This window comes from Culex quinquefasciatus, chromosome 3 (assembly GCF_015732765.1).
Source record: "Culex quinquefasciatus strain JHB chromosome 3, VPISU_Cqui_1.0_pri_paternal, whole genome shotgun sequence".
NCBI lineage: Eukaryota > Metazoa > Arthropoda > Insecta > Diptera > Culicidae > Culex > Culex quinquefasciatus.
The window spans coordinates 170298616-170318030 of record NC_051863.1 but is presented as its reverse complement, the minus strand read 5'-3'; the positions used below and the strand labels follow the sequence as shown (position 1 = coordinate 170318030).

The following is a 19415-nucleotide window of genomic DNA, read 5'->3' as shown; positions in this document are numbered from 1 at the left end:
GTATTTTGTATTTTGTATTTTTGTATTTTTGTATTTTTGTATTTTGTATTTTTGTATTTTGTATTTTTGTATTTTTGTATTTTTGTATTTTGTATTTTTGTATTTTTGTATTTTTGTATTTTTGTATTTTTGTATTTTTGTATTTTTGTATTTTTGTATTTTTGTATTTTTGTATTTTTGTATTTTTGTATTTTTGTATTTTTGTATTTTTGTATTTTTGTATTTTTGTATTTTTGTATTTTTGTATTTTTGTATTTTTGTTTTTTTTTTTTTTGAACAATCGTTTTCGCAAAGAAATCACCTCACGTTCGTCGCCGGGCGGAAGTTTTCCACCACTTGACAGCTTTTGTTCTTGGCGTTGAATGGGTTTTGTTGTTGTCTGGTGAAAAGTGCACAATTTCATGCGAACCCATCCGACTCAGGTAGTACGGGCGTAAAACGATACTAAGTCTACCATTTTTAGAGACATTGTTCGAAGATTCAAGCAAAGTGCAACTTAAAAGGTGCGGACTTCAACGTGGGCTAGTCTTGTGAAGAAAAGTAACGAAATGAAGTTAATTTATGTGGTGAGATTGATCAATTTCCGGTTCAAGGTATGTACCGAATCGGTGCAATTAACAAGTCAACTGTCAACTGTCAAAATAAAAATCTATTCTATCCTTTCGAGATTCAACATGTTTGAATTGAATTGATTGTTGGAAAGCTTTGACGATTTGCCGCTTATTATGACACGGAAAAAACGAAGTTGCCTTCAAAATTTTCTGAAGTTTATTTTAATATTTTATAAATTAGAAGTTTTTTTGCAGAAAAAGAAATCCAGGAAACCGCCAAAAAACTACAAAATATATGAGAATTTTTTAAAATGAATAAGAATGAGTCAGTCTGAGTGCTTTTCCCTCTCAGATGAGTACTGCTATGGGTGTTTTTCAGAAAAGTAGATTTTTCCGTGCAATACCAGAGCTAGTACTTTCCGGTGAGTTTATTTAGATTTGCGCCAAGTGCTGAAAGCTGTGAGTAAACTGTTATCACTCAATAAATGGCAACAATGAAGATCGCGCACTATAACTCATATTTACCGGAGGGCGCATCTCTTGGGCTAGCATCTTTCAAATAAACGAGTTAGCATGTGTTTGTGAAGTGAGTTTTGATAGGATTGTGTGTAGTAATTGAATGTACGGCTCTCTCAAGTGGTTGAGTGCGGTAAACAAATTCTACTCTGCGCTGGTTGAGTGGCGTTTTGCGCGCGCGCTGGTTGATTCGATTTACTTCGGTGCAGAACACTCTTTCAAAGGTTCCCTGTTGTGACGTACTGTCCCGGTGTCATGCAAATCTATATCAGTTGAGCGCGGTTGGTCAAGTCGGTGTCGATGATACGGCGTGACGACGCGGCGTCGTAACCGGTTTGTGTGGACGTAAGCACTTGTCAGTTAATTGACACTCCTCTTCTCAACAGCTGTTTTACTTGATTGATTAAGTGGATGTAATGAAACAAGGGAAAATTGCTGTTAATTTTTTTTTTGAATAATCTTATTTTTGATGAAATTATCATTTTTATTTTATCAAGCTCGAAAAAAAAAATACTTCAATTATTTGATAATTTCTAATTTACCCCATTTTGAATAAGCAAAGGTGATTGATTAAAAGCGGCACCTTATCGGCACAAGGAAATTGTCTGTTTCACGCGACTTCCGAAACTTGTGCGTAAATATAAAGTCATTCAGAAATCGCGATTGTAAGCATTCATTGTGCGTGCTAAATTTGGTACTTTTATCAGCAGATCGATTGAGATGTCTGATGAGTTTGATGTTGTTTTGTTTTCAGTTTACTGAAGGTTTTGCTAATTGCAGTTTTTTAGATTTTATTATATATTTTTTTCTATGTATCTTGAGAAGATACTTTTCAAATAATAAAAAAAAATTATGAAAACATTAAATTGCAGAAAAATACTTCACCGTTGCTGATTCATACCATTTTGTGTAAAACTTTGCCGCAGGTTTTGCAGCTCTTTTGTGTGCACACATAATTGCATTGTTTTCAACTTTTCAACTTCAGGTTGAAGCTAGGAGGCTTCATAAAATATAATAGAAACACTCAGTTTTTTCAAACAATTAACCTCAGTTTGCCTTATTGTGTCTTACTTTTCCAGAGATGATTTTTTTTTCACCCAACTTGAAATCACTTTTATTCACGCCAGATAGCCACTAAGAAGTGTGTTCTGTTTTCGGTTTATCATAGTTCAAATATTAATTATTCACCGCCTAATTACTTATCTCTGCGTTTGTTTGCGTTAGTTCTCATCTCAATTTTGGAAGCTCTTCGCAGCATAGCTGCGACGCATTTTTGTCTGTTTAAAGAGGGAACAAAGCATGTAAAGTTTTGTAAGAAGCGGTTTGTTTTTTTTTTAAATTATTTTTCTTTGTTCGTTTCTTTGTGCTCAATTTCTCGGATGTTTTTTCCTTAAAAGAAAAATAAAATAACGTTGAAAAAAAACAAAAGAGCAGACTCGATGGAAAGCTCGAGCAAAGTTTTGTAGAGTTTGTAAATGTTTGCCCCCTTCTGTGCGGAGAACGGAAGAGATAAGACTCTGGGGAGATTTTGTATTTTTCAAAAGTGATAATGAGAATCAGATAAGTTTGGGAACTTAACCTTCTCTGCAGCCTGTATTATGCTGTTGGCAAACGGGGCAGACTTCCGTGCGCCTGAGCTGAACTGGGTAAATTAATTAATCAAAAAGTCGTATCTAGAATCAACAAAAGATAAAATACAACATCCGATTTCGAAATGCATCGTACATGAAGATATGTATAACTTATTCGTAGATCATCGTAGAAATTCTTATTGATGTTTCAAGAAAAAAAATCAATAAAATAAATGATATTTTAGAAATGATGCCATTGCAAATATTAGTCAACAAATATGTCATCCCCATTCCCATCCTCTTATCTCTGTTAGAACATGTTTCAAATATCAGGAGGCAAACTCAATATCTTTTATTTTATTTTTACAAAATTTATTGAAAATAGCATTGAAAGAAAAAGATATTATTTCGATCCACAATATTTTTTGGGCTCTTTTTATTTTATTTCGAATATAAGTAATATCATGCTTTTGACACAACCAAAAAAAAGTTAATTTTTTGAAGCTAATACAAATATGGTGGGTAATTTTCTACCAACTCACACGAAATCGGAAAAAGTTGCCCCGACCCCTCATTGATTTGCGTGAAACTTCACGAATCCGAGGTTCGTTTTTTTGATATCTCGTGGAGGAGGGGCGGTACGACCCGTTTCAATAGTTGTGTTTTTCAATAATTTGCAGCTCAAAACGGTACTCAGATAGAAATTTGGTGTCAAAGCGACTTTTATGTAAAATTAGACGCCCGATTTGATGCCGTACTCAGGATTCCGAAAAAACGTATTTTTCATCGAAAAAAACACTAAAAAAGTTTTAAAAACTCTGCCATTTTTCGTTACTCGACTGTAATTTTTTTTGGAACATGTCATTTAATGGGAAATTTAATGTTCTTTTCGAATCTACATTGACCCAGAAGGGTCATTTTTTTCATTTAGAACAATTTTTTTCATTTTAAAATTTCATGTTTTTTCTAACTTTGCAGGGTTATTTTTTAGAGCGTAACAATGTTCTACAAAGTTGTAGAGCAGACAATTACAAAAAAAAATTATATATAAACATAAGGGGTTTGCTTATAAACAACACGAGTTATCGCGATTTAACGAAAAAATGTTTTGAAAAAGTTACTTTTTGCGTTTTTCTTTGTTTTGTCGTCCGTGTCTGTCGCGAGTGACCATGAACGGCCATGATCAACGACGACCAACTTTTTCAAAACTTTTTTTTTTTGTAAAATCGCGGTAACTCGTGATGTTTATAAGCAAACCCCTTATGTTTATATATCAAATTTTTTGTAATTGTCTGCTCTACAACTTTGTAGAACATTGTTACACTCTAAAAAATAACCCTGCAAAGTTAGAAAAAACAAGAAATTTTAAAATCAAAAACTGTGTTCTAAATGAAAAAATTACCCTTCTGGGACAGTGTAGATTCGAAAAGTACATTAAATTTCCCATTAAATGACATGTTCCAAAAAAAATTACAGTTGAGTAACGGAAAATGGCAGAGTTTTTAAAACTTTTTTAGTGTTATTTTCGATGAAAAATACGTTTTTTTTTCTGAATTCTGAGTACGCCATCAAATCGGTCGTCCAATTTTACATAAAAGTCCCTTTGACACAAAATTTCGTTTCAGGCGGCAAATTATTGAAAAATACCTCTTTTTCGTATGTGAGCAATTCTCTACAAAACCGGCCGATTTCGACCATTTTTATTTTTTGTATTTTTTGATTTGGCTCAAACTTTGTGGGGGCCTTCCCTATGACCAAAGAAGCCATTTTGCATCATTAGTTTGTCCATATAAATTTCCATACAAATTTGGCAGCTGTTCATACAAAATGGTACGTAAATATTCGAAAATCTGTAACTTTTGAAGGAATTTTTGATCAATTTGGTGTCTTCGGCAAAGTTGTAGGTATTGTTAAGGACTATTTAGAAAAATAGGTACACTGAACAAAATTCCCGATTTTTTATTAACTTTTTTCACAAAACTCAAATTCCCAAAATACGTATTTTTGATTTTCGAGATTTTTGATATGTTTTAGGACAAAAATCCGCAACTTTTGAGCTATAGAGAAACATGGTCAAAAATCTGCCGCCGAGTTATAATTTTTGAAAAACTGGTGATTTTGGAAAAATCGAAATTTCATACATAAAATTTTTGACCTCCTTAATGCAAAATTGAATTTGCAATCGAAAAGTACTTACAGATTTTTGATAAAGGGCTCCGTTTTCAAGATATAGCCACCGAAAGTTTGATTTTAGCGAAATATTTGCAGTTTTTCAATTTTTAAAAATAGTGACCATGAGTGACCATTTCTAAAAATATTTTTTTTGAAAAGTTCAGAAAATTTGCTATAAAATTGTCTAAGAGACATTGAAGATTGGACCTCTGGTTGTTGAGATACAGCGGCTTAAAGAAAAAGAAACACGAAAATTGAAGTTTTCTGAGTCTCACCCAAACAGCCCACCATTTTCTAATGACGATATCTCAGCAATTAATGGTCCGATTTTCAATGTTAATACATGAAACATTCGTGAAATTTTCCGATCTTTTCGAAAAAAATATTTTGAAAAAAATTAAATCAATACTAGCATTTTTAATGGGCATAATATTCAAAGTTTTGCCCTTTTAAAATGTTAGTCTTGATTTAATTTTTTTCAAAATATTTTTTTCGAAAAGATCGGAAAATTTCACGAATGTTTCATGTATTAACATTGAAAATCGGACCATTAATTGCTGAGATATCGTCATTAGAAAATGGTGGGCTGTTTGGGTGAGACTCAGAAAACTTCAATTTTCGTGTTTCTTTTCTTTAAGCATCTCAACAACCAGAGGTCCAATCTTCAATGTCTCTTAGACAATTTTATAGCAAATTTTCTGAACTTTTCAAAAAATATTTTAGAAATGGTCACTCATGGTCACTATTTTTAAAAATTGAAAAACGCAAATAAACTTCGGTGGCTATATCTTGAAAACGGAGCCCTTTATCAAAAATCTGTAAAGTACTTTTCGATTGCAAATTCAATTTTGCATTAAAAAGGAAAAAAATTTTATGTATGAAATTTCGATTTTTCCAAAATCACCAGTTTTTCAAAAATCATAACTCGGCGGCAGATTTTGACCATGTTTCTATAGCTCAAAAGTTGCGGATTTTGTCCCTAAAACATATCAAAAATCTCGAAAATCAAAAAATACGTATTTTGGGAATTTGAGTTTTAAAAAAAGTTAATAAAAAATCGGGAATTTTTTCAGTGTACCTATTTTTTCTAAATAGTCCTTAACAATACCTACAACTTTGCCGAAGACACCAAATTGATCAAAATTCCTTCAAAAGTTACAGATTTTCGAATATTTACGTACCATTTTGTATGAACAGCTGCCAAATTTGTATGGAAATTTATATGGACAAACTAATGATGCAAAATGGCTTCTTTGGTCATAGGGAAGGCCCCCACAAAGTTTGAGCCAAATCAAAAAATACAAATAAAATCCATTTCCGGTTTTGGTAGAGAATTGCTCATGTTCAAAACTGAAAGGGGTCGTACCGCCCCTCCGTCACGAGATATCAAAAAACGGACCTCAGATTCGTGATCAGGGACAAAAGTTACCCCTTAGGACAAAGTTTCACGCAAATCGAAGAGGGGTCAGGGCAACTGCTGTGTGAGTTGGCGGAGATAAAATATATTTTATTTAAATGCATTTTTTTTTTGACAAAAAACTACGTATTTTGAAAAAAAAACTAACTTAATCCACCTATGTGGTTGATGCCTTCCTCATTTTTTACCAATAATGGGTAATATGAATGGTTTGGAGACATATTTCAGCTATTTTTTTTAGATCCACAAAAATAAGTACACATAAATAACTGAAGTGGTCATAACTCGAGACAGGGTTGCCAGATCATCAATGTTGTGGACTCGTTGGAAAGGGTTTTCGATTACCTAACCAACGATGGGTCGGAAGATGGATCCGGACATCGTTTACATACATTTAAGTGAGATCCGGCTTCAAAAGTACATAAATGTCACTTAAGTGGTCTTAACTCAAGACAGGGTTGCCAGATCTTTAATGTTGCGGAATCGTTGGAAAGATCTCTCGATTACCTAACCAACGATGGGTTGGATGATGGATCCGGACATCGTTTACATACATTTAAGTGAGATCCGGCTTCAAAAAAGTACATAAATATCACTTAAGTGGTCATAACTCGAGACAGGGACGCCAGATCTTCAATGTTGCGGACTCGTTGGAAAGGTCTTTCGATTATCTAACCAACGATGGGTTGGATGATGGATCCGGACATCGTTTACATACATTTAAGTGAGATCCGGCTTCAAAAAGTACATAAATATCACTTAAGTGGTCTTAACTCAAGACAGGGTTGCCAGATCTTCAATGTTGTGGACTCGTTGGAAAAGTCTCTCGATTACCTAACCAACGATGGGTTGGATGATGGATCCGGACATCGTTTACATACATTTAAGTGAGATCCGGCTTCAAAAAGTACATAAATGTCACTTAAGTGGTCATAACTCGATACAGGGTTCCCAGATCTTCAATGTTGTGGACTCTTTGGAAAGGTCTCTCGATTACCTAACCAACGATGGGTCGGATGATGGATCCGGACATCGTTTACATACATTTAAGTGAGATCCGGTTTCAAAAAGTACATAAATGTCACTTAAGTGGTCTTAACTCAAGACAGGGTTGCCAGATCTTTAATGTTGCGGAATCGTTGGAAAGATCTCTCGATTACCTAACCAACGATGGGTTGGATGATGGATCCGGACATCGTTTACATACATTTAAGTGAGATCCGGCTTCAAAAAAGTACATAAATATCACTTAAGTGGTCATAACTCGAGACAGGGACGCCAGATCTTCAATGTTGCGGACTCGTTGCAAAGGTCTCTCGATTACCTAACATACGATGGGTTGGATGATGGATCCGGACATCGTTTACATACATTTAAGTGAGATCCGGCTTCAAAAAAGTACCTAAATGTCACTTAAGTGGTCATAACTCGATACAGGGTTCCCAGATCTTCAATGTTGTGGACTCTTTGGAAAGGTCTCTCGATTACCTAACCAACGATGGGTCGGATGATGGATCCGGACATCGTTTACATACATTTAAGTGAGATCCGGCTTCAAAAAGTACATAATTGTCACTTAAGTGGTCTTAACTCAAGACAGGGTTGCCAGATCTTCAATGTTTTGGACTCGTTGGAAAGATCTCTCGATTACCTAACCAACGATGGGTTGGATGATGGATCCGGACATCGTTTACATACATTTAAGTGAGATCCGGCTTCAAAAAAGTACATAAATATCACTTAAGTGGTCATAACTCGAGACAGGGACGCCAGATCTTCAATGTTGCGGACTCGTTGCAAAGGTCTCTCGATTACCTAACATACGATGGGTTGGATGATGGATCCGGACATCGTTTACATACATTTAAGTGAGATCCGGCTTCAAAAAGTACATAAATGTCACTTAAGTGGTCATAACTCGATACAGGGTTCCCAGATCTTCAATGTTGTGGACTCTTTGGAAAGGTCTCTCGATTACCTAACCAACGATGGGTCGGATGATGAATCCGGACATCGTTTACATACATTTAAGTGAGATCCGGTTTCAAAAAGTACATAAATGTCACTTAAGTGGTCTTAACTCAAGACAGGGTTGCCAGATCTTTAATGTTGCGGAATCGTTGGAAAGATCTCTCGATTACCTAACCAACGATGGGTTGGATGATGGATCCGGACATCGTTTACATACATTTAAGTGAGATCCGGCTTCAAAAAGTACATAAATGTCACTTAAGTGGTCTTAACTCAAGACAGGGTTGCCAGATCTTCAATGTTGTGGACTCGTTGGAAAAGTCTCTCGATTACCTAACCTACGATGGGTTGGATGATGGATCCGGACATCGTTTACATACATTTAAGTGAGATCCGGCTTCAAAAAAGTACAAAAATATCACTTAATTGGTCATAACTCGAGCCAGGGTTGCCAGATCTTCAATGTTGTGGACTCGTTGGAAAAGTCTCTCGATTACCTAACCAACGATGGGTTGGATGATGGATCCGGACATCGTTTACATACATTTAAGTGAGATCCGGCTTCAAAAAAGTACAAAAATATCACTTAAGTGGTCATAACTAGAGCCAGGGTTGCCAGATCTTCAATGTTGTGGACTCGCTGGAAAAGTCTCTCGATTACCTAACCTACGATGGGTTGGATGATGGATCCGGACATCGTTTACATACATTTAAGTGAGATCCGGCTTCAAAAAAGTACATAAATATCACTTAAGTGGTCATAACTCGAGACAGGGTTGCCAGATCTTCAATGTTTTGGACTCATTGGAAAGGCCTTTCAATTACCTAACCAACGATGGGTCGGATGATGGATCCGGACATCGTTTACATGCATATAATTGAGATCCGGATATTTGTGAAAACACATTTTTATACATAACTTTTGAACTACTTATCGAAACTTCAAACAATTCAATAGCGATGTATGGGACCCTAAACCAAGTCGAATGCAACTGGTTTGATCAAATTCGGTTCAGCCAGTGCTGAGAAAACTCAGTGAGAATTTTGGTCACATACATACATACACACACACATACACACACACAGACATTTGTTCAGTTTTCGATTCTGAGTCGATATGTATACATGAAGGTGGGTCTAGGAGCTTTTAATAAAAAGTTCATTCTTAAAGCAGGATTATAGCCTTACCTCAGTGAGGAAGGCAAAAAAAAGAACTCAGATATTATGTTTTTGTGGTTTGACTATCAATTAATTTTGCAAGTAATTTTGAAAATGCTCAAAATGTTCAGAATACTCTGTATCATCGAAAAAAAATCAATTCCAATAATGTATTTTTAGCCAAATCAAATAAATATGGGTCATTCCAGGTCAACTGAGTACACTTTTGGACTCGACCTTCACCGATTTGGACCAAACTTGGAGAGAACGTTCATCTATCGATAGTTAACAGAAATCCCAAGTTTGGTGCTGATTGGACCATCCCTCTAATTCTTTTAATCATAACTTTGCAACTATTTGAGCAAAAGACTTTCTACAGGTTGCGTTTTATAGAAAATTGTCCAAGAAATTCGATAAAAATATAATTTTAACCCTTAAATGCCCACTAATATTATATTTTAACGATTTAAGTATTAAAATTCAGTTTTGACCAATTCCTTACATTTTTATTTGTTTTATTTTATCACCATCGTGTTCTCCGGACAATTTTACATAATAATCAATGTAGACCTCAAACTAAAATGAACTATTGGCGAGATACAGCGATTTTACTGAAAAAAGTTTGATTTTGCACAGCACTCGGAAGTACACGGTGTACTTTTCAACATAAAGGGATGAATCCCGTATAGTTCGGTTTTTATATGTGAGAAACTTATTTTGGAATTGAATTCATAGCACAGAGTGCAGCGCAAAATCAAACTTTTTTCAGTAAAATCGCTGTATCTCGCCGATAGTTCATTTTAGTTTTAGGTCTACATTGATTATTATGTAAAATTGTCCGGGGAACACGATGGTGATAAAATAAACCAAATAAAAATATAAGGAATTGGTCAAAACTGAATTTTAATACTTAAATCATTAAAATATGGGTAATTCTCTACCAACTCACACGAAATCGGGAAAAGTTGCCCCGTAACTTTTGTCCTTGATCACGAATCCGAGGTCCGTTTCTTTGATATCTCGTGACGGAGGGGCGGTACGACCCCTTCCATTTTTGAACATGCGAAAAAAGACGTATTTTTCAATAATTTGCAGCCTGAAACGGTGATGAGATAGAAATTTGGTGTCAAAGGTACTTTTATGTAAAATTAGACGCCCGATTTGATGGCGTACTCAGATTTCCGAAACAACGTATTTTTCATCGAAAAAAATACTAAAAAAGTATAAAAAATTCTCCCATTTTCCGTTACTTGACTGTAAATTTTTTTGGAACATGTCATTTTATGGGAAATTTAATGTACTTTTCGAATCTACATTGACCCAGAAGGGTCATTTTTCATTTAGAACAAAATTTTTCATTTCAAAATTTCGTGTTTTTTTTCTAACTTTGCAGGGTTATTTTTTAGAGTGTAACAATGTTCTACAAAGTTGTAGAGCAGACAATTACAAAAATTTTGATATATAGACATAAGGGGTTTGCTTATAAACATCACGAGTTATCGCGATTTTACGAAAAAAAGTTTTGAAAAAGTTACTTTTTGCGTTTCTCTTTGTCGTCGTCCGTGTCTGTCGCGGGTGACCAGTGACCATGAACGGCCATGATCGATGACGACCAACTTTTTCAAAACTTTTTTTAGAAAAAATACGAAATTTTAAATTGAAAAATTTTGTTCTAAATGAAAAAATGACCCTTCTGGGTCAATGTAGATTCGAAAAGTACATTAAATTTCCCATAAAATGACATGTTCCAAAAAAATTTACAGTCAAGTAACGGAAAATGGGAGAATTTTTTAAACTGTTTTAGTGTTTTTTTCGATGAAAAATACGTTTTTTTCGGAATTCTGAGTACGCCATCAAATCGGGCGTCTAATTTTACACAAAAGTCCCTTTGACATCAAATTTCTATCTCATCCCCGTTTCAGGCTGCAAATTATTGAAAAACAACTCTTTTTTCGCATGTTCAAAAATGGAGATATCAAAAAACGGACCTCGGATTCGTGATCAGGGACAAAAGGGCTAACTTTAGGACAAAGTTTCACGTAAATCGAAGAGGGGTCGGGGCAACTGCTGTGTGAGTTGGCGGAGAATTACCCATATAATATTAGTGGGCATTTAAGGGTTGACATTTTATTTTTATCGAATTCCTTGGACATTTTTTTATAAAGCGCAACCTGTAGAAAGTCTTTTGCTCAAATAGTTGCAAAGTTATGATTAAAAGAAATTCCTTGGACAATTTTCTATAAAATGCAACCTGTAGAGAGTCTTTTGCTCAAATAGTTACAAAGTTATGATTAAAAGAAAAAAAATAGAAAATCGTCAAAAAAGAGAGCGGTGCCAAAAATAGAGGGATGGTCCAATCAGCACCAAACTTGAGATTTCTGTTAACTATCGATAGATGAACGTTCCCTCCAAGTTTGGTCCAAATCGGTGAAGGTCGAGTCCAAAAGTGTACTCAGTTGACCTGGAATGACCCATATGTAATAACATATAAATCTTTTTGTGACACTTCTTGCTTGAATTGTTTGAATACTTTAAGATTTTGAATATTTGAAGTACAGTCTAGACTCAATTAATCTCACTAAAACATATATTTTTTATTACTACGAAAACAAAATCTTCCGGCTTTTGTGTTTTTTTAATGGTGCAAAAAAAAGCTATCAAAAATTACGAGTTCGTTATTATTTTTTTTTGTAATATATTTTATAAAATAATAAAATTTCATCCCTGTTTCTTCATAATGATGCAATTACATTAGTCTAATAGTACCGGTTAGTAACAAAGGGACAAAGTTACGAGAAACAAGTACGAAGGATAAAAAAACAAAAACAAACATCGTTACGCATCATTGTCCTGACTTTGTTCGTAAACATCGTTAAACAAATTTGGAAAGACTAATTTCGTAAGTACTCTCCGTTATGAATACAAAGAGACGAGTTGTTCCTTTTAATTCCGCTATATATCATATATAGCGGAATTAAAAGGAACAACTCGTCTCTTTGCATTCATAGTAATGCATTCTGCTAAAACGCTCAACCAAACCACAATTAGGGGAATTATACCCTTTCTCAGCCTATTTCTATTATCGGCCTATCAGCACTTTGATCATGAATTAAAGCTGTAATAAAGTGTTTTTGACTTTTCCAAAGTAATAACTAGCTCAAAAAAAAGTGAGCAAGCAACTCTCTATTGTTAATACATCTGAAAATGTGGATTTTAATAGCCGAAAACGGCAAAAGTGATGAGAATTGGTCGAACGGCTTAGAGTGATTAAAATGGGCATATTTCCCCTACTCTCCGTTCTCCGGACCTTCGAAAGAAAGCAGGCAGGGAAAGTTCAACGAACGGAGCGTTTATGTACTGGAAAGTGATATCAGTGTCTTGCGAACCTTCGTGGTGAACGGACACTAGAGCTGCGGTATTTTTTACTACCTAAGCTCAGAGTTATTTTAAACCAAATTCACAGTCTTTTTAAAGACTACCTGAGTTGTTTTCCAAAATTCTAAACAGTCTTTTCAAGACTAACCCCACCTGAAATTTTGTTGTATTTTACAAACGAAGCCATCTTTTTAAGAGAACTTTGCTTGCAAAATGCGTCAAAACAAAGGTAAACGCAAATCTTCTGAAGATTTGGTCGTTACGTCGGTGAAGCGTTTGAACGCTAAATCGGCTAACGGAAACAGAAAAAGAAAACAGCCTCATCCGAGGTCTGATTCTGATTCTGAAAGTGAGGTCAATCCTCCAATTCCATTGGCAAATAGTTTCGGTGTTTGTTTATGAATGGGCTTGGGCGGAAAGGTTCCGGAATGAAACACACTCGCGATTTTTCTTAACAAACTAAAAAGCTTTATTCGCGTCTTCACTCTCCGAACTCGTGGACTGTAATGCTGCTCGTCGCTGTTGCTGCGCGCTGAGCGCGCGCTTTTTCTCTCGTTCTCTCTCCACAAATCTCCGCTAACGGCGCGCGTTTCTCGAGGGGTTCGTCGATGGGTTTGGCTGGGCGATCGTAGTAGACTTGGGGATGGACACTGCGCAAATTTTCACTTTTCTTCAAAACTTCAAACAATTCGGTAGCAGGACCGAACATCCTCCCGCCGGCGAAGCGGCAACTCAAGACTCGATCGGAAGCGGAGAAATCTTCGAGATGGGGCGCCGGAAGCTTGAATCTGCAGTCTTCAAGTCCACAACCCTGACTGCTCCGTCCTCCCTGGGTGAGTTTTGATGATCACGGCGAGCTTCCAGGTTTGTGGCGGCAAATTGTCCTCCCGCAAGAGAACGACCATGCCTTCCTTCACGTTCGGGGTCCGGGTGGACCACTTCGCTCGATTCTGCAGCTGGGTGAGGTACTCGGCGGACCAACGCTTCCAGAAGTGGTCTCGCATGGCCTGTAGGTGCTTCCAGCGGCACCTCAAGTTTCGATTGTCGTCGTGCATTGGCTCCGGGACTGCAGTCAGCTCTCTGCCGATCAGGAAATGGCCGGGGTTATGGCAGTCGGTTCTGTTGGGTCACTGCTGTGAGCGAAAAGCGGCCGAGAGTTTAAGATCGCCTCCACCTGCGTCAAGACGGTGGCGTACTCTTCGAAGCTGAGTGGCGTCTTTCCAAGAACTCGTTTGAGGTGAGTCTTAACACTCTTTACTCCGGCCTCCCAGTATCCACCAAAGTTTGGGGCTCTTGGCGGAATGAAGTTCCATTCGATTTCTCGTGGCTCACAGAACTCGTTTATCTCTTTCAGCGTCTGTTTCTCCTTGAAGAGCCTCACCAGTTCCTTCAAGTCCTTGTTGGCGCCAACGAAATTCAGACCGTTGTCGGACAGCATTTGACGGGGGTATCCTCTGCGGCACGTGAAGCGACGGAGCGCAGCCAGGAAGGCCTCCGAGGTCAAGTCGGAAACCAGCTCTAGGTGGATGGCCCTCGTCGTCATACAGATGAACACGGAGATATAAGCTTTCACGACGGCGGGACGCCGAATTCCGTACTTGATGTACACCGGCCCAGCGAAGTCTACCCCGGTAGACTCGAACGGTGCCGACGGGACAACACGGCACTCTGGAAGATTTCCCATCAGCTGGTGCGATCCACTCGGGTTGGAACGAAAGCACGTCATGCACCTGTGCGTGACTTCTCGTACGGCGGATCTTCCGTTGATCAGCCAGAACCGCTGGCGGACGGCCGCGAGCAACCCGGACGGGCCCACGTGAAGATGCTCCTTGTGGAGTGCTCGGATGAGGCTTGTCACGATGGGGTGCTTGTGAGGTAGTATCATCGGATGTTTGGTCTCGTACGATAGTTTTGATTTTTGTATTCTCCCACCAACTCGAATCACGCCGTCCTCGATGAATGGATTGAGCGACTGAACCTGCTTGCAAGGGTCACCTCGCTCCACCCGCTTGATGTCGCTTCCAATTGAGCTGGTATGCTGCGCCAAGCGGACCAACGCCTTGAGGGACCGCCGAAGCTCTCCAATCGTCAGATGGTCCGACACGACCCTGTTGTCCTTGCGGCGGCAGTTGTCTACGAACCGGAGCACGAAGCCAAACACCCTCTGGAGTTTTCGAAAGCTGCTGATTTTGGTAAGAACGGGAAGTCTTCCAACGTTGGCGATAAAAGTGGTGCACTGGCCACGACGGGTTTGAGCTCGGGTATTTCTTCGTCTGGCAGCTCAGGTGGGCTCTCGGCTTGGTAGTTTGGTTGGCCTAGTAGAACTAGTCCGTGCCTCCAGAGATTGTCCTTCTTCAGCTCTCTGGCCGGCTTTCCTCGGGAAACAATGTCTGCAGGGTTCTCCTTCGATCTGACGTACTTCCACGTGAACTGGTTTGTTAGGGCGACGATGTCGGCAACTCGATTCTTGACAAAGGATCCTGACAGCTGGTGTAGGTCCTTTTTCAACCAAGCAAGGACAATCTGGCTGTCAGACCAGAGGACGATGTCGTCGAAATCCATCTTCACTGCTTCGATTACCTTCACCATCAGTTCCGCCAGAAGCTTCGCGGCACAGAGTTCCAATTTTGGGATGGTGATCTCTGGTGTAGGTGCGTTCCGGGATTTGCTGCACAGCAGGTGCATGGTGACCGATCCGTCGGGGTTCACGCACCGCAGGTAAACACTTGCGCCGTAGGCTCGCTTGGAAGCGTCGGCGAAACCGTGCAGCTCTCTGCGCACGGCGTTTGTGCTGTTGACCAACCGTGGGAAGCTTATCTCCGACACTTGACGTAGAGAACTCCGAATCTCGATCCACCGTTGCAGCAACTTTCCTTGAACCGGCTGGTCCCAATCCAGGCCCTTTGCCCAGATGTCCTGTATCAGCAACTTTGCTTCCACGATCACGGGAGAGATCAAACCGAGTGGGTCGAAGATCCTGGCAACCGTCGACAAAATCAGACGCTTTGTGGTTGGACAATCGTCGAAGGTTGTGTCCATGCTTGAGCGAAACAGAAACTGGTCGGTTTCGGGCTCCCACAGTAACCCTAACGTCTTCACGGTTTGATTGACGCTAGAGTGCAGTATCTCCGCTCGCTTCTCCCACTCGTCCTTGGGCACCAAATCCAGTAGCTGCTGCGAGTTTGAACACCACTTATGAATGGGAAACCCACCTTTGCTAAGGATTCCCCTGAGCTCGTCGATAGCTTGTGCAGCCTCTTCCAACGTCTCGAATCCACACAGACAATCGTCCACGTAGAAACTCTCTTTCAGTAATTTAGCGCCGATGGGAAACTCTTTCTGTTCGTCTTCTGCCAGCTGGACCAGAGTGCGAGTAGCCAGGAAGGGTGCCGACGCCGTTCCGTACGTGACCGTGCTCAGACCAAACACCTTGAGTGGGTCACCGGGCTTCTCCCGCCAGAAGATTCGTTGGAAGCTCGAGTGGTCTGGGTCGATGCGAATTTGCCGATACATCTTAGAGAGATCGGCACTGAAGACATACGGACAGAGGCGAAAGCGCAGTAGGATGGCGAACAGACTGTCTTGAACCGGGGACCAACCATCAGCAGATCGTTCAACGATGTTCCAGACGAAGACTTGGCGGATGCGTCAAATACCACACGCAGTTTGGTTGAGGTGCTCGACGGTCGCAATACCGCGTGGTGCGGCATGTAGTAGGCCTTGGTCCCAGGTTTGTCCTTAGTCTCATCCACCAGCTCACAGTGACCCAACTCTTCGTATTCCCGCAGGAACTTCGAATACTCGTGCTTGAGCTCAGGATCCTTCTCCAACCGCCGTTCCAGGAACAAGAATCGTCGCAATGCCATTGAACGACTCTCACCCAACTCAACCACACCTTCTTTGAACGGCAGACCAACGACGTAACGCCCAGCACCGTCCCGCTTGTGGGAACGCTGGTAGAACTCTTCACATGACTCTTCTTCGGACGACAAGGTAGGACTTTCGGGGACCTGCTCCATCTTCCAGAACTGCTGGACCGCACTGTTGAGATCATCGAGCGAGAGAACGTTGCAGCTCAACGTTTGGACAGCGGAGAACCCCTTCGAGCGAGCCCCACTACCACCCAGCCAAATTGTGTCTCCCGCAGCTCCGGAAATCCAGGACCAAGTTTGCGTTTGCCACTCTTCATGGCACTCCAGAAGTGTTTGGCCCCCAGAAGGAGGTCCACCTCCCCAGGGACGAAGAACGAGGGATCCGCCAGCTGAATCCCGGATGGAAGTTCCCAGGAGGAAACGTCCTCCAGCACGGTTGGTAGATTGCTGGTTACCTCCTCCATGACCAGGCAGTCCACAGTGGCCCGGAAATTGTCGTACATGGATTGCAAGGATACGCTTACCTCGTGAGTGATGTTGCTGCGCTTACCGTTCACACCGACGACTACAGTGTTCACCGATCTTGTAGGTAGATCTAGCTTCGCGGCAAGGCCTGCACGGATGGTGCTAACCTGCGAGGCGCAGTCCAGGAGGATGCGACACTGATGCTCTACGCCGCTGTTGTCCACTACCTGCGCGATGGCTGTCATCAGGAACACCTGGGAGTCTTGAGGCTGGTTGCAAACACACGACGTTGCGGATGATCCGCTTGGTAGCGGCTCCACGGACTCGGGCTTTGGTGACACGTTCGGTTTCGACTCCTCCTGCTTGGGCGCCGACTGGGCGTGTGACGATCTGGCTGGCTGAGCGTTCTCGAAGTGCAGCAACGTGTGGTGGCGCTTCTCACACTTTCTGCAAGAGTTCTTCGACCTGCACTCTTTGGCGCTGTGCCCCTTCTGCAGGCAGTTGAAACACAGTCGGTGCGCCTTCACCTTCTCGGTTCTCTGGTTGGTTGATAGCTTGGCGAAATCGGGGCAACTGAAGTTAATGTGATCGCCGGCGCAGAAGTCGCACTGCGTGGATGTCTTCTCTGCTGTCGTGGCCGCGTGTGACTTGTACGACGTCGTTTTTGGCGCCGCAGTAGATTTTGTTTGTGGACTCTTTGTCGACGCACTTGCAGCCTCGCACCGCTCCAACACGTTGCACTGCGCCTTGAGGTAAGCCACGGTGTCCTCGTAGGTTGGCAACTCACCGCGAGCGAGCGTCGACTCCCAATTCTTGCGCGTTCCCTTGTCCAGGGCTTCCGACAGTAGATTTACTACCATCAACTCCGACACTCCGGTCAGCTCTTGACCGTGGTACTCGAGGTTCGCGACGTGCCGCGTGCACTCGTCCAGTAGCTCTTTCAGCTCCTTGTACGACTCCTTGGTCATCTTCTTGAGACTGAGGAGGCCACGAATGTGGGTATCCACGATGATCCGCAAGTTCTCGTATTGCTCCTCCAGCATGTTCCATGCGTGCTCGTAGTTGTTGTCGTTGATTGTCTTCGCGTCGATGAAGCCGGCAGCTGATCCAACGAGAGCCTTGTCGAGGTGGTACAGCTTGATTGCGTCGGAGTCTCGCGATCGGCTCATCAGGTCGAGAAACATCGACTTAAATTTCGGCCAATTCTCGTACTTGCCGTCGAAGCTCGGCATCGGAACTTTCAGCGGCTGCTGCTGAAAGACGACTTTCTCTTCTTGCCGGGCCGGAGCTGCTTGCGCCAGGGACACGGTCTCCAGGACGGTCAGCACCACCGCGTAGTGCTCCTCGAATTTGTTACAGTTGTCCATGTGGTCCTGCACCTGCTCATCATCGACCAGATCCAGTATCTGGTCGTGGAAGAAGTGCCACTCCGAGTAGTAGTTGTTGAGCTGCTTCTGGAACACGAGCAGCTGCGCTGGGGTTAGGTCGTTTCCGATCGTGTCGACGGTTTTCTTGGTGTTGGTCACCTTCGCCATCGCTTGGCCACGCTTCCGGACAAGCAATTTCACTTTGTTCGCCACCTCCTCTTCCTCTTTGTTCTTGGCGCTTTTTGCGCTTTTCACGCTCTTTGCGCTCTTCCCGCTCTTTGTGCTTGCCGCGCTCGAAACCACCGACATTGCTCAATTGAAGAATACCACCAAGAAGAAAACGAACGCAAACTGGTTGCCGTTCACCACCACACTTTGAGCAATGCCGGGACCACTTTTCACTTGCCGGGCTCTTCCTTTTGCAGGAACCACTTTTTTTGCACTTTTTCTTACAAGACGCTGGCAGCCATCTTGTTTCTCACTTTTCACAAGGCCTTCTGGCCGCCATCTTGGCTTGCGCTTTGTCCACACTTTTTCACCACCACGGTTTCCACCGGATTCCGGAAGATTTCCGTCCAACCCGTGCTCGCGGAACTTATCCGGCTCGAAGGACCAAATGTTTATGAATGGGCTTGGGCGGAAAGGTTCCGGAATGAAACACACTCGCGATTTTTCTTAACAAACTAAAAAGCTTTATTCGCGTCTTCACTCTCCGAACTCGTGGACTGTAATGCTGCTCGTCGCTGTTGCTGCGCGCTGAGCGCGCGCTTTTTTCTCTCTCGTTCTCTCTCCACAAATCTCCGCTAACGGCGCGCGTTTCTCGAGGGGTTCGTCGATGGGTTTGGCTGGGCGATCGTAGTAGACTTGGGGATGGACACTGCGCAAATTTTCACTTTTCTTCAAAACTTCAAACAATTCGGTAGCAGGACCGAACAACAGTGTTTTATCCGAAACTGTTGACAAGGATCCTTCTCCTCGTA

At 41.3% G+C, this 19415-nt stretch overlaps 2 protein-coding genes across 12 annotated transcripts in view; both read right to left on the bottom strand.

Annotated features, from left to right (window-relative positions):
* Positions 1 to 19415, bottom strand: part of LOC6041453 (diuretic hormone receptor) — a 95619-nt gene that overhangs the window by 58785 nt on the left and 17419 nt on the right. The gene's annotated exons all lie outside the window — the stretch shown is intronic.
* On the bottom strand, positions 13819 to 18744 carry LOC119769333. Its single transcript, XM_038261349.1, has 4 exons — positions 16844 to 18744; positions 16273 to 16772; positions 15067 to 16216; positions 13819 to 14914 (listed from the first exon to the last, which is right to left on the bottom strand). The coding sequence occupies exons 1-4, from the start codon at positions 18742 to 18744 to the stop codon at positions 13819 to 13821; spliced, it is 4647 nt and encodes a 1548-aa protein (XP_038117277.1).